The sequence below is a fragment of the Carassius gibelio genome, chromosome B4 (assembly GCF_023724105.1).
Source record: "Carassius gibelio isolate Cgi1373 ecotype wild population from Czech Republic chromosome B4, carGib1.2-hapl.c, whole genome shotgun sequence".
Classification (NCBI taxonomy): Eukaryota; Metazoa; Chordata; class Actinopteri; order Cypriniformes; family Cyprinidae; genus Carassius; species Carassius gibelio.
The window spans coordinates 1,855,424-1,883,280 of NC_068399.1; the positions used below are offsets into that span (position 1 = coordinate 1,855,424).

Below are 27,857 nucleotides of genomic sequence, written 5' to 3' on the forward strand. Positions count from 1 at the left end.
CTCATTACGTAATTTATCTTTTAAAAACAACACCGATACACGTGTTGATGTATTGTAGAAGTAATGTTAATAAATAATTTTAATCACAGTTCTATCTCTATAACTCAATGTATTCTTTGTCTGCTGTGAACCTTATTAAACTATTTGAAGTCTAGGTGAATCATGTGATTATTGAGCATTTCCCTGTCGCAACTCTCTCTCTCTCTCTCTCTCTATAGGTGTTTCACATGTAAACTGAAACTAAAAGTTTGAGTTCGTCTTGTGATAAGACTTAATTTCTGAACGCTATAAACCAAAGCTTACAACTTCTGTCTTACATATCGGTAAGTATGTCCTTCCCATAACGTATATGATGCTATCATTTAAATGTGATGATTTTAGTGCGTGTTTGTATGTTTGGTATACTTCTAGCTGAAAGGTGTTTACTCGAGGAGTCAGGGGCAATTCATCACAAACTCTGTCTATTATTCTGCAGATTCAAATCCATTATGATTCAAGGTCATTATTTGGAAATGTAATTTTTTCTGTTCCTAGCCTTTACAGAAATATTACACCTAAAAACACTTAAGTGTTACAATTTCTTTATATTTTAAAATGAAACATGTTAATTGAACATCAATGTGACTATATTTTTTTTAATTAATAAGGAATTCCAAATACCACAGAACTGCTTGTACACACAGTCATGTACAGAGGGAAGGTCATCAACCTCCAACAAAGCATATAAAATAACAACAACAAAAACATCCTGGTTCACACGCCTCAATCCCTGCAGGTGTTGGAAACTCTGAAACGAATACCAGGAGACTATTGGGTAATCTTCAGAAGAATTCGTTATTGAGAAAGATCTGCATGGCGTCATCAAAAATCTAACTAGTCCTTAGTTCTATATAACTAGGGTTAGTTCACCCAAAAATCATAATTATGTCATTAATAACTCACCCTAATGTTGTTCCAAACCCATGAGACCTCCGTTCATCTTCTGAACACAGTTTAAGATATTTTAGATTTAGTCCGAGAGCTCTCAGTCCCTCCATTGAAGCTGTGTGTACGGTATACTGTCCATGTCCAGAAAGGTAAGAAAAACATCATCAAAGTAGTCCATGAGACATCAGAGGGTCAGTTAGAATGTTTTGAAGCATCGAAAACAACATTTTCTCTCAACTGAGGGCTCTCGGACTCGATCTAAAATATTAAATTGTGTTCTGAAGATGGTCTTACGGGTTTGGAACGATATGAAGGTGAGTCATTAATGACATAATTTTTATTTTTGGATGAACTAACCCTTAAATCCATTGTAGTTTATATACATTTCAAGGGGGAGGGATATCTACAGTAAAGGTGGAGACAATTTAAACAAAGCAAGTAAATGGAATCTGGAAAATTCCAGACACTGACATTTTCCCAGCCTTGATCTCATCAGCATAACAGTGTACTTTTCCCTGCCATTTTGCTTTTTAAGACGGATTGAATTAGCACCTATGCATTTGAATGACAAAGACAGAAGGTCATTATCTCAGACACCAGGGCTATGATCCTTTTTTACCTCATAATGTACCTCAAAATGTTTTCAGTTTATATGCTGTATTATATGCTGAAATATCATTTATATGTTATAATTTACTAAGATTTTGAACAGGTCAGTTTTAGAAACCAGGATGTCCCACACAGTCATTCCCGTGAACTCTTCAACACTCATCATCCAGTTTCAACCAGTAACACAAACAGCTCCTATTACGACACGAACAAATGCTCCCGGGCCTGTTCGTGTACAACAGATAACAGGAGGTTCACCTTTTCATGGACTTCAGGCATTTCTGAAAGGACAACCGAAAGCCCTTGGGGTGAGAAATCTCTCATAAACATTATTAATATGTTAATATTAACATATTAATATTTTGTTAATATATTTTTTGGTACATTCATTAGTCAATAACTACAGCTGCCATAAATGCATATTGTATATTTATGAAATTTATTAAAGACTCTCACACTTTCTGCATTCTTTTTGTCTCTCACAGACGGTCCAGATAATGATCGGTGTGCTGACTTTCCTGTTAGGCATTGTGGCTAAAGTTTACGCTGATCCCATCTTTGTCTATGCTGGTATTCCTTTCTGGGGATCTCTCATAGTAAGAAACAGTCGTACAAGGAAGTGTCCCGTCTTTTATCCACCTTATTTTGCAACGCGGAAATAAATACAATGACTTATTTCCTGATAATGTGTTAATCTTCCGTTTCGCTAGCCGGATGGTAAGAAGCTCAGAAGTGATATGGTGGGCGCACACAGAACACTATTAAACACAGTGATGGTAAAAATTTACCACACCCGCGGTGTATGACACAGTGGGAAGATGAAATTAAGAAGCTCCCTGCAATAACTTTTTTAATATTTTCTTTTGGCGCTTGGCGTAGACAGGTCTATGATGCGAATTATAAAAGCACTGAAGCATATCACATCTGTGAAATCACTTATTGTTTTGATTAGTAGTAATGATTTTTTTTTACTCCTATCCATAAACTCATTACTATATAGTGCAGAATTGGATCTGAAATAAAAGTCGTAACTTAAATAAACGTGTGTACTTTTTATATATTTATATAACTTTTATTTTGTATGCAGTTATTCCTTTTACAGTACTATACAGAATATTTTTCATTAATTTCATGAATTTTGTAAACATGAATGTATTTCATTGAGCTAATGTGGTTAAATAGAGAGAGAGAGAGAGAGAAAGAGAGAAAACCAAGTCTAGGGCTATTCTTAAACTAAGCTCATTAGTACAAATCCAAACAACAGAAACGTTATGCATTTTATAAATAATGAAACGTTATGAAAGTATGCATTTTATTTATTCACAGGCTACATGGTTGAAATAAAATTTTAGTTCACAAATTTAAGTTACATTGTTTAAAAAAAATGCTTTATTGGCTGTTTCATAGACATTCAATGTTATGCTCTAAAATCCTTGCCAATTGTAATTTTACAGTATTTACACCTTCCAAATCACTAACCTTTAAAGTCACAATTCTATAATGGTCAAATTTACTCAGGCCGATGGCATTTTTTTAATGACATTATTTATATATATGTAATTATTTTTTTTTTTTTTAAATAATTGTAGCCTACATAAACAGGTGAAGCAAAACAAATATTTGGATCGTCCCCTTATTTTTTTCCTTATTTTCTACAAGAATAAACATAACATATAATTAATTCATATAAATAATTTAAGCAATTAAAACCTTTTTTAACTTGAATTTAAATACTATTAAACTAACTTTGAAATCTCAAGGAGTTAAAAAATGTTTATAAGTTTATAAGTTAAAAAGTAACAGTGCGTGTCCTTAATGAACTTGTGTTAACAATATAATTAGAACTAAAAATATAATTCGTTTTTTTTTTTTATGAACTATTCCTGTATAACATGGGGCAGCAACCTTTATATCAAGCATTTTTAAATCGTCCACAGCTGAGCAACGCGAGAGGCGGATCTGCGCCAGAGCACGTGAAATGAATGTGATGCACTAACTCAGATGCAATGAAAAAAAATAAAAATAACCTGAGTGCATTCCCAAAACCATAGTTGCGAACTAATTTCTCATTTCGCTCTGCATATAGAACCTGACGATTTTTTTAAACCAAGAATTTAGCTTTTTATCCATCTATCTATCTATCTATCTATCTATCTATCTATCTATCTGTATACATATAGATATATATCTATATATATATATATATATATATATATATATATTAGGGCCGGGACTCGATTAAAAAAATTAATCTAATTAATTAGAGGCTTTGTAATTAATTAATCGAAATTAATCGCATTTTAATCGCATATAAATATTTGACCTGAGAACAGTGAGAAGTAATTTTTTTTCACATGGATTTATAGTATACCATTGAATAATGACTGAATACATAAGCTTTAGCAACAAAATATTGTTTATTTTTGTTCAACCAAGTCTAGCAGACCAGTGCAATTTTTGCCATGAAGTGTAGCAATAGCATATTTAGAAACAATTTAGAAATCAGAACATTAGAAACACTGACTATTAGAAAACATCTCTCTGTTGCTTCAGAGGCCATAACATACTAAGTCCAATTAATTAATCTCAATTACACGTTAAAGTCCCGGCCCTAATATATATATATATATATATATATATATCTCTATCTATCTATATCTATCTATCTATCTATCTATATATCTCTATCTATCTATATATCTCTATCTATCTATCTATCTCTATCTATCTATCTATCTATCTATCTATCTATCTATCTATCTATCTATCTATCTCTATCTATCTATCTATCTATCTATCTATCTATATATATATATATATATATATATATATATATGGCTTAAATTTATTTACTGTTTAATAACAATAGCATGCATATGATCCTTTTTGTAAAGGTCTTCTTTTAATTTTTGATGAGTAGACTGTAGCCTAAGACTATCCTACATTTTGAAATTTATTTAATTAAAAAAATTAAATGTTTTTTGAAGATGTTACAATGTAATACCAATGTTATTGTTGTTTTACTTCATCCTTTTATCTCATTTTACAATTACATACAATTTGCAATCCATCCATTTGTGCCACCTGGCGGTAGTTTTGCAAATGATTTTAACATGCGACTGATTTACAGTAATTACATTTGCGGGGTCGCAGCGGTAATGCCCATTTAGGCTGTCCACCTACTGTAATTCACACTTCTTTTCACAGTTTGGCTGATCCTGTGACTTATAGTCAGGTGCGACTTATTTATCAAAATTAATTTGACTCAAACCAAGAGAAATTAACCAAGAGAAAACATGTACCGTGTACAGCCACAAGAGGTTGGTTCTTGTTTCTAAATAAATGTGACTTATAGTCCAGTGCGACTTATATATGTTTTTTTCCTCGTCATGACGTATTTTTGGACTGATGCGACTTATACTTCGCTGCGACTTATAGTCTGAAAAATAATGTATGATAATGTATGGTAATATGAGATATTAAAAGAATATTTGTGTAAAAACAGTATATTTAATGGTAACTGAATAATTCCAAAAAAGCTACACAATGTCTCCAAAATTACTACACCATTCTTAATTTAATATAAAATGACATGGATATAGACTTATGTGCTGCTCCTCAAAGCATTCATCAAGATCTCCTTGAAATAAATTCAGTTTCAAAATTGGAAGAGTAGAATTTAACAGTGTACAGTAAAGAGCTAGTGTTATTCTTGAGAATGGCAAGGGCTAGGGGATCTTTACTGTGGAACTGTATTGCATTGTGTAACATTATTTTATCTCCTGAGGCATAAGTGTGGTCTGTCAATGCCTGGACTTCAGGCATCACTGTACTGAAGGGGCAGCTGCAATGGCTCCGTTTGTCTGGTCTCATGGTCACCTTGCTCATCATCTGCAAAACACAACACTAAAGTCAGTCAGACGCTCAGGAGAAACTGATAAATTCCCCACCCCCTTTTTACAAAAAGTAGCAAAATAATTTTGTACATGGCACCATGGTGTTCCAGTCCCAGTACAGTGGTACTTCATTAAATACAATCACAGTAATGTTACCTGGCTTTCAGGGATAGTTCACCTAAAAGTGAACAATTTCATCATTAACTCAACTTCGAGTTGTTCTAAAGCTGTATACATTTCTTTGTTCTACTGAACACAATGGAGTATATTTGGAATAATGTTAATATACAAACTAGTCTTGGATCCTATTCTATTGTATTATTTCTTCCTACTTTGGAAGTGAATGGGACTCAAGATTTTGGTGACAAACATTCTTCAAAATATCTTCCTTTGTGTTCAGCAGCAAAAAGAACACAGGTTTGCAACAGCTCGAGAGTAAGTAAATGACAGGATGTAGTGAATGTGAATGTAAGTGTGTTTCTGCGTAACTGTTCAGGGATCACAGTCCCTTTAAATGTTCGAATGCATGATGACGTGGAATGCTGGTCAGTGCCTTTTGTTCTGTGTGCTTTGTTTTCCTTGAAAAATAAACGACACATGCATTCGTGTGCTCAAAGTGAGAAGTTGTCTCTTACAAACTACTGCAATTTCCACACTGGTGACCCCAACACGAGTCTGCTGGACGTATCCAGAGACACGAACGCTGTCACTCTCAAACTCCCCAAATTCTTGGAATCATCAGCATAGACATGGTTCACCCAAACTGAAGTGCAGTTTGCATTGCGTGAGATCACCGCGGATACTACAAAATATTACTACATTGAGTCTGATCTCGGATATTAAACAGCATCCAGAGTGGTGAGAAATATGAAAATGAGAAGTATAGACCAACGCTACTTTTGCGTCATCGAAGGTTAACACCCCTTTTTGGGGGAAAACAAACGGATTCCCCTGATACAGAACTAGATCCAATTTCTTGATAGCAAAAATGGCAGAAACATACACACTCTCTTTGCGGGCCGAGGACTGTGAGAGGTATTTAAAGAAGCTACTGGATATGGTGTTTACAGAGGTTTCCCTATGAAATGGTCGAAAACTGGATTAATAACCCCACGCAGTGGCCAAATATGGACATCTAACATTACCATTATCTCGTGGAATCACCAAGTAGCCTATTTTTGTCATTCACATACTCACAGTATGATAAACTAGACGATGAGGCCATGTCAAGAGGAGTCGGTGGTTTACTTGGATCATATTTCACTTAATTTAAGCTATTGACAGTTTTGTTGTAGTTAGAAATACGAAGCTGCTAGTAGCTACGTGATTAACGTTAGCTCTCATTAGGCACGCTACCTTGGCTGTTAACTGATTTTAAGTTTGAAATATTCGCAGGCTAGGACTAAACAATATCTGTTTGTAATTGTGTCTGACAGGCCTGTACACATCAGAAACAATGAAAAACAAAAGGTCCCTGGAGCGAGTTCTGTATCAGGAATCCGTTTGTTTACCCCCAAAAAGGGGCGTTACCCTTCGATGACGCAAAAGTAGCGTTGGTCCATACATTACTTAAAGCCCACCTGTTGAAAACGTTTGAACTGTCGGTCGCTTTCTCACTTCAAGGACTGGGTGACAGCAAACAGTCCGAGCTCATGGACTGTATGCTGGATCTTTTGGGTGAACACAGACCTGACTTTCTTTTCATCCAGCTTTTCTTGTGTCAGCCGCCTTCCCAAGTGAGAGCTGCATTAGCCAACACTGCAATCACTGACTGTCGTAGCTGAAGAGGCTGATACATTTTTCCGGGCTAGTCAGGGACATTGTGCGGCCACGCTTTTTCCCATGCACAACGTCAGTGATCATGCCGTTCAAGCCTTAAATATGCCGCCCAATCTTTCCAGCACCACATGGACTCTGTTTTGTGGGACATGCCTTTCCTTTTTGTGTACTTGGATGACATTCTGGTAGTGTGCACCTCCGAGCCTCAGCACTTTGCGCACCTCTGATCCCTTTTTGAGTGGCTTAGCCACCATGGACTGATTGTCAACCCTGCCAAGTTTCAGTTCGATCTCTAAACCATTGACTTCCTAGGACACAGAGTCACTAAGGATGGGGCAGTTTCTCTCCCATCTAAGTTGGAGGCAGTCATACCGTTCCCACGCCCACTCACTGTCAAATCCCTGGAGGAGTTCCTCGGCATGGTGAATTTTTTCATTTCTGTTTCATCCTTCGAGCTGCTCAGCTCATGGGGCCCTTGCACTAGGCCTTAAAAGTTTAAGGTAAAAGGCTTTAGATGCCAATAGAGCAGCATTAGCGAACGCCACCATGCTGGCGCATCCTTCTCTTACAGCCCCCATTGCCATCACCTCGGATGCCTCTGATTAAGCTGTCGGTGCTGTTTACGAGCAGTGGGTAGGCCGTGCCTGTAAGCCGCTGGCTTTCTTTAGCCGTCAGCTGCGCTCTTATGGAAAGCCGACACTTCACTGCTTTTGTGGACCACAAGCTACTGACTTTTGCCGTGGCCAAGGTGGCTGAGCCGTGGTCCGCCTGCCAGCAATGACATCTGTCTTACATTTCAGAGTTCACCATGGACTTGCAGCACGTAGCCAGTAAGAGCAACCACATGGCGGATTGCCTACCATGGCTGTTGCAGGGGCAGTTCATCTTGGTTTGGATTACAACTGCATGGCCGCGACTCAGACAACAGACCCAGACGTACAACATCTGAAAACCATGACTGCCGGGCTGCAGATCGAGGACATGGTTTTTGGTGATCCCGGCATGCTCTTGTGTGACATCTCCACAGGTAGTCCTCAGCCTATCGTTCCCTCGGAGTGGAGGCGAAAAGTTTTTGATGCCATCCATGGTCTTTCCCAATCAGGTGCGAAAGCAGAGGGCACTCAAGTTTGTGTGGCACGGCTTCAAGAAGGAAATTAGAGATTCCTCTCAAATTTACACATATCTGTTAACGATGGTTGACAGGACCACCCGCTGGCCTGACTTCGGTGGCATCTGATTGCCCATTTCGGCACCCCTTTGGACATTTCCTATGACCGAGGTGCATAGTCCACGTCTGAGCTTTGGGACATAGTCACACAGAGCCTCGAAGTGAGACTCCACCGCACGACCACATATTACCTGCAGGAGAACGGACTCCATGAATGTTTTCATAGATCGATGAAGGCTGCTCTGCGTGCCAGTCTCAAAGACAGCAACTTGGTTGACAAGCTCACCTGGGTGATGCAGGGTGTCAGGACTCCACCAAAGGATTTTGTCCCTAGCACCACAGTTCCCTGGTCTGCTACTCTCCAGCGGTTTACTCTACTGGATAATACGAGGCTTTTTGCACCTGTTCCTACTTCCTGTCATGGCCTCCCTCAGTCACACATCCCCGCTGGACATCAAGCAGCTGACTATGTTTTCATTCGCCATGATGCCCACAGGGGACCGCTGTGCCCGCCCAACGAGGGGCCATTCCGGGTTCTGTAGACAGGGGACAAACACTTCATGGTGGACAGGGGTGGAAAACTGGAGCGACTCTCCATTGACCGCCTTAAACCGGCTCATTTGGAAGTGGCCAGGCCTATTGACCTGGCCCAGCCCCCATGATGTGGACGGCCTCCTGCTCTGCCCCCACCCCATGCTCCCATCCCACCCAAGCCTCCCACCCCATGCCCCTCATCCATGTAATTGACAATACACCAGCTGCAGTGGGGTCTCCTCGACCTCCAGTACAGTTTAGCTGGTGTGGCGGGCTGATACGCCCACATCCCCATTGACTGTTGGGTTTTTCTGAAATGGTGAATCCTGGGGGGATGTGTGTAGTGAATGTGACAGACACAAATCACCTTTTCTGTAAGATTTATTTTTCTTCTTTTCATCCAATGGGAGTCTATGGCAGCCCTATGAAGGGAACATAGGCAAATGATGAAATTTGGAACACTTGTAGTGATGGCCATGATTAGTGAACTTTGGGGTCTCTAGAACCAACTCTATAGCGCCACCAGCAGTTCAAAATTCAACATTTAAATTGTTATAACTCTTGAATCACTACTTCTACAAAAATAAAACTTAGTACACCTGATCACTCTCTTCATGGAGATTACATGCAATACCTTACATTAACCCTTTAGGCGCTAGAGGTTTTTTCCTAAAACGTTCAATTTTGACAATTTAAATTCAAAAGGCTATATCTTAAAAGTGATAAAAGATAGAGACTTTCTGTCAATTATAAAAATATTAAGGATGACCCAATGTTTATGTAAGGATTACATTTTCCCATCTAATATGCATATTATGACGTCATATGGTGGTGGCCATCTTGAATTATATAATTTTCATGAAAAGTCACGTTTAAATGATAACATACAGCACTTCTTTCCCCCCAAAATGTCCCTCACCTTCTGTGTGCTATACTGCACAATAGTGAATGCTCAGGTAAATAGTAAGTAGTAAATAAACTGTGTAAATCATTACTAATAAATGGTAGAAATAAACCAAATGCATGTAACCGAATCCTTTTGCTGTAGAGATATTCAATTTACTACATACAGCAAGCACTCTGATTCCATGTATGGGGTGCATATATATTATTCATATGACACACAGACACGAGTAGACAAGACCTGTTTAGTTCAAAAGCTATGCCCCGTGTCACATCGCCTCTGCTCCTGCTACAAGCAGCGCGGCCAGATTTGCCTCGCGCCCGCCGAGTGTGCACAGCCCGGACTACTGTCATTGTAACTACGACTGCCCACCCTGCCTCCACGTTGCCCCCTAACATCTAACATCTAACATACCCAGTGGCATTAGACAAAGTCTCAACTACAAGTGGCAGTAGACAAAGTCTCAACTACAATACTGTCGCCGCGATTGTAGAGAGGCACACGGTCAGAAGACAAAGATACATGTCTAGCGCGGGAAAAATCTCCCGCCTCGTCCCCGCAACAACACGCCTGATAATTTCACAATGAATACTCCGACCCCGGGAAACATTGTTCACACCACTGACATCGGGCAAAGGACCATCTACATTGGGCAAATGATTCACCATTTGTGCTTGGTGAAGGGCTATACTTTCACTTTCAGTATCACCGTTATCTTCTGAAGGCAGATATTCCCCTTCAGAATCAGGGTCCGCGAATAGAAGTCCCAACACTTAATTGCAGGTTTATTGAAGCTTTATAGATGCCATTGTATAATAATAATAATAATAATCTAATGCCAATACTTGCTGACGTTGACAATATTGCTCTGATGAAATGGCTCACTCTCACACTAGCTCCGCTTTTGTTCACACTGATTCAATGCGCTCTACCTTGGCGATTTTGTAGGAAATTTGACACCCTATTTGACAAAATCGGCTGTTTTATTCAGTGCCGCATCTTGTCGGGTAAATTTGACTGTGGCGCCAAGAGGGTTAAGTCTCCACCCATTAGAGTAGCAGCCATTTTGAAAAGTACAGTATTCAGTTTTTCCGCTGCTCCTCCTTCAAATTTGGCCTAATTCTTCCCAAATTTTGCTCACATAATCTTCAGACCAAGACGTATTGAAATGACTGCAAATAATTTTCGCACCAACTGGTCAAAAAAAAAAAGTTATGAGGATTTGAAGTTGACAGTGGACGACCTGAAATTAGTTCAGAGGCTGTATCTTGGGCAAATTTTGATCAATCGAAAACAAACTTGATACACTTAATCAACACAATGATCTGAGGGTCCATGCCAAAGTTGGGAGCAGAGCCACCTATAGGTGTTGAGATATCAAAAACTATATCCTCTGAAAAAAATCAGTCCGTAAATTATGATCTTGATGTCCATGGATTCTTTGGATCATTCCGAATCTGTGGATGTCAATTTTGTCAAGATTGACTAACCACCTGTCGGCCATTTTGAAATGTATCATAAATTGCAATATCTTTTGCACGACTGGACATATCTGCACAAAAATCGGTTAGGGAACATGAAGAGAAAGTCAAGCATGCTAACACATTTCTATTCACTCTAATGAGCCTCTTTAGGTGTTTGGTTAATCCTAAACTACATTAACATTTTTAGCTTAGCATGCTAATATGGCTAAAATGCAAATTCAGGCTTTTGAGAGATCTTTCTCACACCTTAACCTCTCTTCTGTGGCCTACCAAGTGTGCGTCAACTAATGTGGCTCACTCTACTAAGGCACTGGTTCCGAACCTGTGAGGTTGTGGGTTCGTATCCAAGGTGGATCATGTTGCTTCTGTCCCAGACATTGGGTATTCCGTGTGTGTTCATAATGAATCAAAAACTTGTTTTCTGTTCACTTTCATCTGAACTTCTGTTCGATTTCAAACCTCTCTAATTCTGAAGTTATCTGTTGTCCTGATGTACATTCTATTTCTGCCATTTTTCTTCTTCCCGCTCTGCTCTTGGCTACAGCCCTTCGGGCTGTATAGATCGCTGCTTGCAGCTATATTTAAGTGTAGTTCTGTACACTGTGTTTCCGCATAACTGTTCAGGGGTCACAGTCCCTTTAAATGTTCGGAATGCGTGATGATGTGAAACGATGGTCAGCGCCTTTGTTCTGTGTGTTTTGCACGTAACTTAACAAGAAGCTGTAATGTAACGGTTTGTGGATATATCCTGATGAGACATCGCCTTGAAGTCTTCACTGTTTTGAAGTTTTCTCTAGAATCTTTATCTTACTATCAATCTCTGTTTTTTAAAGTGATAAAATATAACTTAATTCAAACCATATTTCTGATATTATCGATCAATCTTATCAGATTAATTTTGATTATTCACTTTTATTTTATATCCATGAGTGCAGTACACCTGCAAAGCGTTAGCACTCATTAGTTTGTCATTAGCATTTTCATTCGAACCTATCACTGTTTTCTTTTCTCCTCTCCTCTCTCTCGCTCCAGTTTTTCACAAGTTCATCAAACAACCACAGTAAGAATATTTCATCAAGCACGGTGAGTAATGGCTTCTCCTGCTATGTACATACATGTACAGTTTATCTATCTCTGTCGCAGATGAGTGATTCACATGTGATAAATGCAGGGAAATAGTTAGGCTGACAGAGAAGATTTCAGAATTAGAGACACGCATTCAAACTTTAATTGAGGACAGTAAGAATGTTAGGGCTCTAGATACGGCTTTGGATGCGTCTAGCTCAGGGATTCCTGTACATTGTTCAGTTCCGGCAACAGAGCCCCTGCAGCAGGGCAACTGGGTGACAGTGAGGCAGTGTAGTCGTGGGTCAAAACACCGCTCTCCTGTTCCAAACAAAACATTAAACAGGTTCTCCCCACTCAGTGATGCACCCCCTGAGAAACCTTATGAAAGTGCTCTAGTTATTGGTGATTCTATTGTACGGACATGAATATAGAGACACCAGCCACCATAGTAAAATGTTTATCGGGAGCCAGAATGCCTGACATCTTGGCAAATTTAAAAGTGCTGGCTAATGCTAACCGTAAATACACTAAGATTGTTATTCATGCCGGCGCTAATGATGTTCGACTTCGCCAGTCAGAGATCACTAAAATTAACATTAAAGAGGTGTGTGAATTTGCAAGCACGATGTCAGACACCGTAATATGCTCTGGTTACCGTGGTGACGAGATGTATAGCAGATTGTCATCACTCAATGGCTGGATGTCTAAGTGGTGCCCACAGAATAGATTTCATAGACAATTGAACAAACTTTTGGGGCAGACCTGACCTGTTGAAAAGAGATGGTCTTCATCCCTCCTGGGGTGGCGCCACTCTTCTCTCTAGAAATATGTGACCAATCACGGAAAGTAGGGACACAAGTCGGTTCTGGGGCATTTTGAGTTATTCACAGATTCTGAAAGTGTAGTCTCCAAGCTCTCCAACGATGTGTAACACATGGAAATCTGATAATATTTGGAGAAGTTGTGGTCATTTGAAGGTAGGCACTCAAAAAAGCTCAAAAAGCAGGAAATAGCCTCTGAAGATTTGCAGTTCTCACTGCTGCGAGTGACAATGGGGCTCATTTACATCTCATTTAGATAAGCCATACCCCCTGCATAGCAACGACAGACACAACAGGAAAAATTTGACCGCATACTATTAATAATAAAGGAGAATGTGCATTGTAAATGTCAGTAATTTATCTTTTTTGACTTTTATAAAAATGATTTAGAGGCTGAAATTATGAGTTTTATCTTTTTATAAAAAATCTTTAATCTTTCAAATGTGGCCATCATTTTTAATGTTATTATTTTAATGTTTATGTAAACAAAAAGTACATATTGATGCTAATTTTATTTGTTATTTGCTGGTTTTCTACTTAAAACTTGGTGAATTGATTTAATTGTGTAGCATTAGGACTTTTTTGACAGGATTCTGTGATAACCGATGAGCTAGCTAATAACAATAGGTAGATTTGGGAAGGTCTAAACATGGACTAAACATGAGATAACGTGTACGTGTTCTTAGAATGAACACAAAACGACAAACTGTGATGTTTATGGAAACTCACCCCATAAGAAACGATATAGCCTCTGATATCTTACGGTCCAACTCGTCTGACACCAGTCCAATACATTCTTCCTCGTCATCATCTTCACTCAGTTGTAGATTAGGGATATTACAGTCTTATTATGCCGCTTTCATCGTCGCTCAGATCGTCTTCAGAATCAGTGAGCGCTTGTTTATAAGCATCCGGCTTGTCGAAGAAGTACTTCGAAACATTTTCGGTGTAACGGCCACAGTTCAGCTCGTCTGCGTTCATCTTTGCGGCGTAGATCTTCACTGAATTTTGATATCAGCTACAGCCGGCCAGAGCGCTGCATACTAAGTAGCCACGCTTCCCTCGGAGGGCGGGGGCAATAACAAAAGAAACAAAAGCCGGATTATTATCCAGTATGGAAATACAGACAGACAATGAAACGCCCCTACTGCGTGCTAGAATCTCCGACGAACAACCTGATTTCAACCTCAAAATGTACGCTTTTAAATATACCAATACTGCTATCCCAAACACGGAGAGGCTTCTTTGTGATATCAACTAACAGATTCTAACAAAAAAACGAAAATCACCAATTTTGAAAAAAAAAACGCTTCTTTCTAATTTTGCTCGAAAGTTGTGCTGCCGACTTGTGTCACCGGTTTCCGTGACGGGTCACATATGGCAAATAGTCTTAGTGTTTATACTTGACTAACTGGGGCCCAGGTCAGGAAGCAGACAGACTGGCTAAACCGACCATCTGCTAGCTGCCTCACGTCACAGAGATCAGCTAATTCTCAGTACATAGAGACTCTTTCACCTAGATATCACACTATAGAGACTGTGTCTGTTCCCCGAACTAGAAAATACAAAAAACGTCCAAGTTAAGATTAACAATTTAATTGAGGTTCAACAAATAAAAAACAGATGCAATATGGATAAACAAATGATAAAGCTTGGCTTATTGAATATCAGATCCCTTTCTACGAAAACACTTTTTGTAAATAATATGATCACTGATCATAATATAGATGTGCTCTGTTTGACAGAAACCTGGCTAAAACCTGATGATTACATTATTTTAAATGAGTCCACCCCCCAGGATTACTGTTATAAACATGAGCCGCGTCTGAAAGGCAAAGGGGGAGGTGTTGCTTCAATTTATAACAATGTTTTCAGGCTTTCTCAGAGGGCAGGCTTCAAGTAAAAACTATGGACTCTCTCTTTTCTAGCACTTAAACCCTCAGGAGTCTAAGGGTATTTTTGGGGCCAGGAAAAGTTTTGTCATGCCCTGACATTTGTGCTTTTTTCAGTTTCTTATAAATATCTAAGGCCCCGTCCACACGGAGACGGAGCTTACCCCAATCCGATATTTTTTTTTCCTCGTCTCAAGAAATATCCGCGTCCACACGAAACCGCAAAATGATGTAGCATACATGCCAGACCAGTATGTGGCGCTGTAATTCTGCCACAGAGATACACTAAAAACAGAGAAGAAGACTTGGACTTGGACTATGCTCGTAAACCTTGCGCGTGGTACACAAACGAACATGGAACAATACATTTATTAATCAGTGTTAATGTTAGTTAATAAAAAGACAATCGTTCAGTGTTTGTAAAAGTTTTTGTTGCTGTTACGTGACGTAGAGCTGTCTGACTAGGGGGGAGACGTGGGCTGATGACGTCATCGTTTCAGAAAATATACGGATTAGCCGTCCAGACGAAAACGCAAAGACGGCGTTTTCAAATTTATCCACTCTGGGACCCGGTTTCAAAAAATAGCGGTTTCACCTTGCGAAAACGCCGGATCCGTGTGGACGAAACGCCTATCAGATACAAAATGTGTGCGTATTCACAGAAACGCGTCTCCGTGTGGACGGGGCCTAAATGGGTAAAGTCTAATCTCACTGTAATCAGCACAAACTGGGCTATAATAATATGTGAAATGCATGTATGTACATGATTGTGTTTTTGAGAAAAAAAAATATTATGCCTGGTTAGTGAAAAACTAAAAATGTTAAAACACTTGAAAAAGGCAATAAAACACATAAAGAACAATGGTTCCCGGGATTTTTGAGAACTGGAGCTTGTAGCCTAGAATTTTTCTTTCTAAATTATGTGAAAATCATCTTGTCTACTCACTCACAGAAAACAATATATTGATTTAAATTTTCTAAGACACTTTTTGTTGGTAAAAGTCATATGCGAGTAGGCGTCAACTATCATGAATATCATTGTGATTTACACCTGAGAAGACAAATGGCCACATAATGAGCTGCATAATGAGCCTCTCAGTCAGCTGTGCCACTGTGAGAGAGGAGTTACATGAAAGAATGTGAGAACAAAATAAAAGTATATAATTTTATGTTTGTAGTTTATTAAGAATATATTTAATTATCCCACAACATAATTTAATATCCACTTAGGGGAGCAGTTAAACAGTTTATTAGAAACAATCAAAGCTGACTTTCAAACAAATTGTTTGGCATCATTACTCCAGTCACACAATCCTTCAGAAATCCTTTTAACAATCTAATTTTCTACAAAAAAAAAAAAAAAAAAACATTTATTGTTATTATTATTATCATTATTGTTAATTTTGAAAAGAGCTGAGAATATTTTTCTGGGTTTTTAGGGGGAATAAATTGAAAGAAAAGCATTGTTTTTACATTTGTTACAGTTATCTATTTGTTACATTTATATTATTTACATCAAGCTTTTGAATGGTATAATATTGCATATTATTATTGAATTGAATTGAACTGAATTGAAATTTATTTGACAAGTTTATAAAATTGTACAAAATACAAGTATTCCATACACTTTAGAAAAACTGTCGAGGATAAAAACACAATAAAGCCCTTGGCTTGTTTCCATTGCGGCCCTCAATGTTAAATATAAAGGTTATGTGTACGTGCAGAATAGACAGAACAAACAGTATCTCCTAATCATAATTTATCACATCAATAAAAATCTACTTTTTAACAATATAGTAGAGATAATTCACCAAAAATACAAATCACAACTGACAATAAACATCCCATTAAATGACACAATTTAAACTTCATAATGTTTCACTTGATTATACATTTAGTCAGGAATTATAGTTTGGAAAAAGTATTTGGAAAAAGTCTAACTAGTAAAATGTTTACACGTTAAGTGAAAACTAGTACAAGTATATAAATAAATAAAAAGAGACTTACTCATGTTTATGATCTCTGCTGAATAAAGTGCTTCATTCTTTTTTTTTCTGAGGAAATCCATTTCTCAAATCCTCAACCACATCACATCTTTTTGGGGTGATTTATGTCTTATTCCTCTCATCGCGAAGCAAACAGTAAAATAAAAAAAACTTGAAGAACAGTCTGGCTGCTTTTTCTTCTGTGTGGGCCTATTCAAGCCACGTGCTTCAGTTTGAATCTGAATAGCACGTTCGGCGCGGGGGCGTGGTCACATTAGATATAATGAAGGGAGACATGAAAAACAGACATCGCGTTGTTTTCATATGGATTACTTTATCACAGAATATCTGTTTTCGGCGGCACTTGTTTAGTTTAAAAATAGACATGTCTCATGTCTTTTCGTTGAGTATTCATGGAGTTACAGTTCATTTTAATGACGTGTTTGTAAAAGAAGATCAGCGCAGACAAAGGCTGCAGACAGCGCACCTTGTTTGTTATCTTTATTTTATAAGTGCACAAAGTTTTGTTATTATTATGTCTGTATCCAAAAAAAAGTAGACCCTTTACAGATTCGATTGATGTATTGGTCTTATCTGTACGATTAAAACTGAAAGTGTAATTTAAGTTTTTTTCGGGGTTATCAGGAGAAAATGACTCAAAACGCGAATCTGCGTTAATCCACTCCAGAGGGTTAAATACAGTTGCTCCTTTACGCTTAAGGAAGGTTAAGGAAAACAGTTTGACTCCATGGTATAATGAGCATACTCGCACCCTAAAGAGAGCAGCCCGAAAAATGGAGCGCAGCCGGAGGAAAACAAAACTAGAGGTATTTCGTATTGCTTGCCGGGAAAGTAACCTATCCTACAGAAAAGCATTAAAAACTGCTAGATCCGATTACTTTTCTTCTCTTTTAGAAGAAAACAAACATAACCCCAGGTATTTATTCAATACAGTGGCTAAATTAACGAAAAATAAACCCCTCAACAAGTGCTGACATTTCCCAGCACCACAGCAGTAATGACTTTATGAACTACTTTACTTCTAAAATCGATACTATTAGAGATAAAATTGCAACCATTCAGCCGTCAGCTACAGTATCGCATAAGACAGTGCACTATAGACCCCCTGAGGAACAGTTCCACTCATTCTCTACTATAGGAGAGGAAGAATTGTATAAACTTGTTAAATCATCTAAACCAACAACATGTATGTTAGACCCTATACCATCTAAGCTCCTAAAAGAGGTGCTTCCAGAAGTCATAGATCCTCTTCTGACTATTATAAATTCCTCATTGTTATTAGGATATGTCCCCAAAACTTTCAAACTGGCTGTTATTAAGCCTCATCAAAAAACCACAACTTGACCCCAAAGAACTAGTTAATTATAGACCAATCTCGAATCTCCCTTTTCTGTTCAAGATACTAGGAAAGGTGGTATCCTCACAATTATATTCCTTCTTAGAGAAAAATGGTATATGTGAGGATTTCCAGTCAGGATTTAGACGGTATCATAGTACTGAGACTGCTCTCCTTAGAGCAGTGATCCTCAAATCTGGCTCGCGAGATCCAGTTTCCTGCAGAGTTTAGCTCCGACTCTAATTAAACACACTTGCCTGTGATTTTCTAATGATCCTGAAGACACTGATTAGCAAACTCATGCGTGTTTGATTAGGGTTAGAGCTAAACTTCGCAGGAAAGTGGATCTCGCGAGCCAGATTTGAGGATCACTGCCTTAGAGTTATAAATGATCTGCTCTTATCATATGATCGTGGGTGTATCTCTCTTAGTTTTATTGGATCTTAGTGCTGCGTTTGACACAATTGACCACAACATTCTTTTGCATAGACTTGAACACTTTGTTGGCATAATGAAAGTGCATTAGCATGGTTTAAATCGTACTTGTATTACCGCCATCAGTTCGTAGCAGTGAATGAAGATGTATCATATCGATCACAAGTGCAGTATGGAGTACCTCAAGGCTCAGTACTAGGGCCGCTACTCTTCACAGTTTATATGTTGCCCTTGGGAGATCTCATCAGGAAACATGGTGTTAGCTTTCACTTTTATGCTGATGATACTCAGCTCTATATTTCTTCGCGGCCCGGTGAAACACACAAATTTGAAAAACTAATGGAATGCATAGTCGATATAAAAAACTGGATGACGAGTAATTTCTTACTGCTAAATTCTGAAAAAACAGAGGTGTTAATTATAGGACATAAAAACTCTGCTTGTAATAACCTAGAACACTGTCTAAGACGTGATGGTTGCTCTGTCAATTCTTCGTCATCAGTTAGGAACCTAGCTGTGCTATTTGATTGCAATCTTTCCTTAGAAAGCCATGTTTCTAGCATTTGTAAAAGTGCATTTTTCCATCTCAAAAATATATCTAAATTACGGCCTATGCTCTCAATGTCAAATGCAGAAATGTTAATCCATGCATTCATGACCTCAAAGTTAGATTATTGTAATGTTTTATTGGGTGGTTGTTCTGCACGCTTAGTAAACAAACTACAGCTAGTCCAAAATGCAGCAGCAAGAGATCTTACTAGAACTAGGAAGTATGACTATATTAGCCTGGTCCTGTCCACACTGCACTGGCTCCCTCTCAAACAGCTTATAGATTTTAAAATATTGCTTATTACTTATAAAGCCCTGAATGGTTTAGCACCTCAGTATTTGAATGAGCTGCTTTTACATTAAAATCTTCTACGATCGCTACGTTCTCAAAACTCTTGATAATTTGATAATACCTAGAATATCAAAATCAACTGCGGGCGGCAGATCCTTTTCCTATTTGGCGCCTAAACTCTGGAATAACCTACCTAACATTGTTCGGGAGGCAGACACACTCTTGCAGTTTAAATCTAGATTAAAGACCCATCTCTTTAACCTGGTTTACACATAACATACTAATATGCTTTTAATATACAAATCCGTTAAAGGATTTTTAGGCTGCATTAATTACGTAAACCGGAACCGGGAACACTTCCCATAACACTCTATGTACTTGCTACATCATTAGAAGAATGGCATCTACGCTAATATTTGTCTGTTTCTCTCTTATTCCGAGGTCACCGTAGCCACCAGATCCAGTCTGTATCCAGATCAGAGGGTCACTGAAGTCACCCGGATCCAGTACGTATCCAGACCAGATGGTGGATCAGCACCTAGAAAGGACCTCTACAGCCCTGAAAGACAGCGGAGACCAGGACAACTAGAGCCCCCGATACAGATCCCCTTTAAAGACCTTGTCTCAGAGGAGCACCAGGACAAGACCACAGGAAACAGATGATTCTTCTGCACAATCTGACTTTGCTGCAGCCTGGAATTGAACTACTGGTTTCGTCTGGTCAGAGGAGAACTGGCCCCCCAACTGAGCCTGGTTTCTCCCAAGGTTTTTTTCTCCATTCTGTCACCGATGGAGTTTCGGTTCCTTGTCGCTGTCGCCTTGTCGACTTGCTTAGTTGGGGTCACTTCATCTACAGTGATATCGTTGACTTGATTGCAAATAAATGCACAGACAGTATTTAAACTGAACAGAGATGACATCACTGAATTCAATGATGAACTGCCTTTAACTATCATTTTGCATTATTGATACATTATTGTTTTCCTAATGAATGTTGTTCAGTTGCTTTGACGCAATGTATTTTGTTTAAAGCGCTATATAAATAAAGGTGACTTGACTTGACTTGACTGGAGCATCATTTCTCTGAGAATGGATGATTTTCCGTGGGTCTACCATCAACAAAGTGGAAAGAGTAAATACACCGAAATTTCAGTGGGTTCTTTAAATTGAAGGCTTTTAGTTTAAACTAAAGCCGACTTGGGGCGTGCAAGTCCCCGTCCACATTCAGTTCTGTTGCATGGATTATGGTCAAAACAAATGTCTTGCAGGTATTTATTACTCTTGTACCAGCTATTATGACACCACTTAACTACACAAAGTACACCAGTCTTTCTTGGGTCCATATTTAAAAGTAAACTAGCCTTAAAAATCTATACAATGACTGATAAACTACTGCATCACAATACAACTACTATTAGCGGAAGTGCTTTACCACAAATCTGACACATTATGGTTCTTAATGTTGGTGCCCGCACTTACGTGGAAAATAAGGTGGATTGTACAATCTACATATTCCAAGACAAGCTTTAAATTTGTTCTTTCTCTCTCTTCTCAGTACATTATCTCAGGCTCCCTCTGCATTGCTGCCGAAAACAAAATAAATTCTCCCTCCAGTTTGTGTTTGGTATGTACTACACAACACTTTACCTTTAAGGGTCCAAGCAGTGTGCTGGAATTAAAGAAATAGTGTTCTGTTATGTTCTGATTTTCTGAACTGGTTTATACTGATTTCTTCTTCTTTTTCTGAGGTAAAAGTATAGTATGGCCATCACTGACCATAATTCATAAAGACCCTAGACTTGTCTGGAAGGTCCCAAATGTGCACATCTATTCAGGCATCTATTTATTATCATAACATAACTCGTATACAACATGGCCACTACCAGCCAATCAAATTTGAGCAACTAATAACATTGAATCTCAATGGCTGGGGAAACTTTGAAATGTGTTTTGTGTAGCTACGCTGACTTTCACATTTTATAAAGCAAGACATCATAAATCATGCTGTTGATTTCAAAGTTTTTACAGTTTTGAATAATTCAAATTCTGGGTTAGAGGGGCGGGCCGGAGTTGCTTGAGCCCCTGGCTGTTTAATCGTGATGCTAAAGTGCCCTTTTAGTCTGATTTATGTGCCCCCAGACCACGATTTGATAGTTATCGCCCACGTTTTTGTTTCTTAACAAAGCAACACTGCGATTATAAACCCTACTTAAATATGCATTATACAGAAGTAAGATGAAAAGAAAACCCCATCTAAACATTTCTGATTAGGCACATTTTCATCCTCTACTGTCTAAGCCTAAATCTATAGTCCAGGTTTGCAGAATGCTTCCTATTTCTCTTCTGGTTAGATTTAATGCAATTTAAATAAGATTTTCCACTTTAACACCAGTATATTATCTGTGAAGATTGACCTGACTTTGCTGTAAAAACCACATTTTATTTAAAAAGACAAGTTATAACCAGTGCTTGGACCCTGATGACTGCTGCTTAATGAGGCTGTTTCATTAATTTATGTGAAGGATAGTGTATTTTTATCACACTCCCTATAGTTTTCTATCTACATTTAAAGTGTTAACACATTGGTTTAAAGTTCTTGCTAATTTATTAATCTGTTTTCTCTGTTTCTCTGCCTGTAGGTGAAGGCTTCACTGGGAATGAATATTTTCAGTACTATCACCTCAGGCGTTGCCATTATTTTTCTTTCAATGGATTTGGTTATAGGTCCATACACATACTGCTGGGCTCATGTCTGTGATTATTTAACAAGAAATTATGAGGTATGTATTTCTATATTCACTAGGGACGCACCGAAATTGCATTTTTGGTTTTTGTTCAAAGGAGAAAATATGAGCAGAAATATTCAAATTTGTTTGGTAATTACTGATTAGAATGCTTCCAGTTTCACAATAGATCTGAGACGATAAAAGCTATTGTTCACTGCTGAGTTCAGGACATTATTGAAAAACACTCCAATTTTTTTTTTGCATGTGTATGAGAATTCACAAATAAGGACCCAAACTGTTATTCATCTGGATAATAGAAACCGATTTTAGATTTATTTTGCCATTAAAAAGCCACGCATTGAACCATAAGCAATTAAAAGTACATTTATTTATGCATCTATAAGAGTTTCAAAATTATTTAAATGAATCAAGGTTTGTACCTGTCAGTTTACTGATATGTGTGCCATAATTTAGTCTTAAATGTCTTATATTATCATACTGTAACAAGGTTAAGTATATGGAAGGAAGAAGACGGTCGTTGTGAATGGAACTCGTATTTTATTAGACTTCTTAAAATAACACAAAAGCAGGCGCGTTCAACACTACTGTTCTAATTATTTGTGTTCATGTTGATTTTTCTATCAGACTGTCTTCAGAGGAATCAGAATTGTGTTACTATTATTCGCCGTGCTTGAGTTTATCATCTCCATCTGTCTGTCAGCATTTGCCTGTAAATCCAATGCCTGCTGTTCTTCTCTGGTGAGTAATGACCCAAATCAAGAGTGCTCAAACTTCTCTCCAGTTCAATGTAAAATCCTTGCGTAAATTATTGATGTCCGGTTCGCGAATGAATCGTTTGATTTAACCGGTTCTTCTTAGTGAACCGGATGAACCAGTTCAACAAATCGGAATGAATCATTTGAAATGGTTTGCGTCTCCAATAAGCATTAATGCACAAATGACTCAACTCAACTTTATTTATAAGCACTTTCAACACCACAAATGGAACCAAAGTGCTGTACAGAAAGTATAAAAGAGAAAAACAAACATATAACCGCACTGTAGGTTACTACCAAACATTAACGTTAGCTCAAATGATATATAGGGAATTTTAATAATTAATCAGGAATATGATATATATATATATATATATATATATATAGCATATTACAGTTACATTAAAATTATTGAAGATGAAAAATAGGTCAATTTTATATCAATAACTCATTACAAGGCACTGTAATTTACTCATTAATATGTCAATTTTCCATTCTTCATATCAATTATCGTGATATCTTTTACTGGGAGTGAATGCAAATCGAACAGTAGTTTGTGCAGCAAATGGCCGTAATATTAACTTATGTACCTACAATAAAGTTATCACTTCTTATAATTCCAGGAAAAATTGTTTCTGGCCATGAAACCATTCTCCTGTCCTTATAAAATTTTAGTTACTTAATTACTTAAAATAAAATTGTCCCAGTATTGAGCCCTGTGGAACCCCCCACACAAGGGGGGCAATGAAAGAAAAATAATCCCCTAAAATGACTGAACGAGTCCTATCCTTCAAATAGGAAGAGAACCATTTCAGGGCTAAGCCCTGAATATGAACCTGATCCCTAAGACGATCAATGAGAATGTTATGATCAACTGTGTCAAATGCCGCTGTAAAATCTAACAACAGCAAGACAACGCGGTTTCCAGAATCAACACCTCATAGGATATCATTAGACACCATCTAAAGAGCCGATTCTGTACTATGACCAACTCTAAAACCTGACTGGAATCTATCGCAGATGTTATTCCTAATAAAATATTAATTAAGCTGTGCATGCACAATTTTTTCTAGTATCTTGGAAATAAAAGGCAATTTTGAAATCGAATGAAAACTACTCATGTCAAATGGGTCTAAGCTGGGGTTTTTTTTTTTAAAGGGCTGAATAACCACATGCTTAAAACTAACCGGAACAACACCAGATGACAATCTAATATTTATAATAGACAGAATACTTGGGCCAATCAAATCAATTACCTGCTTAAACAGAGAAGAATGGAAGAAAATCACCAGGAGACCTGGTGGACTTCATATTAGCAGTAATATCCTTAAGCTCCTGCAAAGAAACAGGCATGAAACTGGTCAGTTGGTTCTGAGGGGCAATAGAAACAATAAAATCATTACCAACAGAATTAGAGATCTAATTCCATCAACCTTACCAATAAAAAAAAGTTTAAAAACTCTTCACACATGTCAGCAGAAGGAGTGAATGCAGGAGTATCAGTAAGATGAAGAACAGCATTTACAGTAGAGAAAAGTACTGATGATAGAGAAGATGATGGAAAAGATGATGATAGAGAAATAATTTGATCTAGTCAATTTAACAGCTCTTTGATACTCATTCAAACGGTTCTTCAAAATCTCATAAGAGGCTTGTAATTTATCTTTAACCCATTTGCGTTCAGCCCTCCTACACTCCTGCCTAAGAGCACGGGTAGTACTGTTCAACCAGGGCTGCGATTTGACTTTTCTTCCCCTGACTTTGACCGGAGCCACAGCATCTAAATCTCTAAGCAAGAGGAGTTAAACTGATCGACCAACTCTTCTAAACCCTTACAGGGAGAGTGTTATTTAAACATTAAAAACAGCTGAAAAACTACTCGCTGTACATGGATTAAGTATTTGGAGATGAAATTGAGGCAGAAACAGTATCACCCGGTGCAACACAAGGAAAGTTAGAATTTAAAGTAACAGTCTTATGGTCAGAAAAACTGTAACTTATTACACAAAGGGCAACGCTGTTTAGATTGGTTAACTAGATGTTAGGGCTGTACAAAAAAACTAATGCGATGTTCATGCGCATCTCGTTAGTAAAAACGCTCCTGTGATAATAAGTTCATCTCCAGCACATGCTCCTGCCCACTTGCTTCTCAAAACTAGTCCAATCGCGTTTCCAGGAGGGCAGCATGCGCTCAGCTGCTGTCAAATCACAACACAGGAACCGCTGGCCCAATCAGAACTCTTTACGTATTTCTGAAGGAGGGACTTTATAGAACAAGGAAGTCATCAGCCCATTTTTATGACAGCGGTATACAGATAGGTGAATTGTGTGAAAAATACTGTTTTTTTACACGCAAAACATGAACACATGTTATATTGCACACTGTAAACACAAAGCTTCAAAAAAAGCGTGAAAAAAAGGACCTTTAAGTAGCATCATGTGAATAAACCAATATCTCATTTCTAATTAATTTACTCAAACAGTACACTGACTGAAGTGCTGTGAAGAGAGAACTGAAGATGAACACCGAGCCGAGCCAGATAATGAATGGACACGCCCACTGCTGGAGCGGTTCTCGAGTCAAGAACCAGTTGCATCAGTTTTCGGATCACTAGTACACTGAAACAAGAACAGTTTCTGTCAGACGCATTCCGATTTGAGAACCGATGAGCTGTTGACACTGCGCATGTGTGTATTCTTTCAAGAGGACAAAATGCATTAAAGTATTTCATTAAATTGTAGATTATCTTAGGCCAAAGGGGTTTTCAGCTAAGTTGGACAATGATTAAGACTCTAAAGACTCTGTTTAACAGGAATAAGGGATGATTTATGAAATATCTGTACTGTGTTTATAGTTAATGATGACACATTCACAAACTGAGTTTGTAGTAAATAGAACATGAACATGAGTAAAGCAGCTAATGATACTGAACTGCAGCGTGCCGGTTAGAGCGATTCTAGTTGTTGAGTCAAGAACTGGTTCCAGCGGTTTTCGGCTGACAAGTACACTGAACCAAGAACCGTTTCCTTTGGACATATCCCATTTGAGAACCAATGAGCTGAAAATACTGTGCATGCGTGATTCAGCGTGAAGCAGACAGACACACAGCGTGTCTGAATGAACTGTTTTTTTTTTTTTGTGATTGATTCTGAACTGATTCGCAGGTAAACCAAAGGCTTGAATGAAGGGGCAATCTGGTGAAACAAAGTTAATTTAATACCAAATAAATCGCAATGGATTATGTATAGTAAGTGGATCATGGTTTCTGCACTGATGACACGTAATTTAATTACTTTATATCTTCAAGACTTATAAATCCTTGTATGCACATTATTGCTGTTACTGTATTTGAATTGTTGCAAAACTTATTTGTAAACTTTTCATGACTATGAGGTTTTAACTGATTAAGGTTATGATTACTGACTTTATATATTTGAATGTTTGATAGACTTGACGCTTAAAGACTTTTACATAATTGCCAATGACGTCGAGCATTTTCAAACGGTTTATTGACTCGAACTGTCCTGAAGAACCGGTTCCCGGAAAAGAACTGAACTTCCCATTTCTAGAGTAAATATAGAACTACAAAATGTTTACCTTTAATAGATTTTTCGGTACATTTCTGCCATATGCACATAAACTAATACTACTAAATATTGTAGAAACTTAATTTGCTGTAAAGCTGCTTAGCAACACGATACAAATAAACTTGAAATAAATAAAGTGAGCTCAGCCCACATTATGTTCCCAAACATTAAACCTGCTGGCTTTGCAGAGATGGAGGTCATGAGTGGCATTTTTACTGTGAACTGATTTTCCCTAGAAGCTTACACTTCAAAAAACCTGTAGTCTTGTCAGGACAAAAACTTGTCTGGCAGTTTTACAAGAAGAAATATGTACGCTAAGCACTGTTCCATGTCAAAGGCAGTTTTTACAAATATGAGCGTTGGCATGGATTTAAAATGCCCACACCCTATGATAAAATCTGTGCATACACACGCTTTATAATTAAGGCCCCATGTACTGGAAATGTGCAAAGAACTCAGTAATGAGAGCAATAATTTTTACATAATAGTATCAATAAAAAAAGCTATCAAGCAAGAGAGCTCATCATATAGTGTTTTTTCTTCTTACAGATGCCTGTGACCAGCAGCTCTTACATTCATCACCATCCTGCAGACGCGCCACCAGAATACAGTGAATGCAATCAATATGAATAACTGGACAGTATTGCTTTACAAAAACAAAAAACATATGGGAATTTCCATACATAGAAACTATACTGCAGTATATTCATGGGCCATATATGGCTATATAAAAATACATTTCAAAAGTACACTGCATTTTTTCATGTAATAACTACATATAGCCGAACACATTCATAAATTTTTCTATCACTTTGTTTGATTTTTCTACACATTTCACATGTGAAAATATTTTTGATGTATGAAAAAAAAACTCTTCTGAAAACAAATATTAAAGTTTACTATGTTTGGAGTATTGGATGTCTTGTTAAAATCATTTAACAGGTTTATTTTCATGTGTTTTTATCACATGTAAATCTAGATATTATAAATATTATTATTTAATAAATATGCTACATAAGTAAATATATTGTTACATTTTTCAATACATGAAAAGCTTCAAATCCTTG

At 37.8% G+C, this 27,857-nt stretch overlaps 1 protein-coding gene across 2 annotated transcripts; it reads left to right on the plus strand.

Annotated features, from left to right (window-relative positions):
• The first annotated feature begins 228 nt into the window (after window positions 1-228).
• Window positions 229-27,579, plus strand: LOC127956072 (membrane-spanning 4-domains subfamily A member 8-like). 2 transcript variants are annotated; one of them, XM_052553848.1, is made up of 7 exons: window positions 229-323; window positions 1,640-1,844; window positions 2,022-2,132; window positions 21,256-21,324; window positions 22,340-22,480; window positions 23,072-23,185; window positions 27,340-27,579. In XM_052553848.1, exons 2-7 carry the CDS (start codon window positions 1,659-1,661, stop codon window positions 27,421-27,423), a joined length of 705 nt encoding a protein of 234 aa, XP_052409808.1. In that variant the 5' UTR covers window positions 229-323; window positions 1,640-1,658; the 3' UTR covers window positions 27,424-27,579. The 2 variants fall into 2 exon arrangements, with proteins under 2 accessions (XP_052409808.1, XP_052409809.1); XM_052553849.1 differs by lacking the exon at window positions 21,256-21,324.
• The last annotated feature ends 278 nt before the right edge of the window (window positions 27,580-27,857 follow it).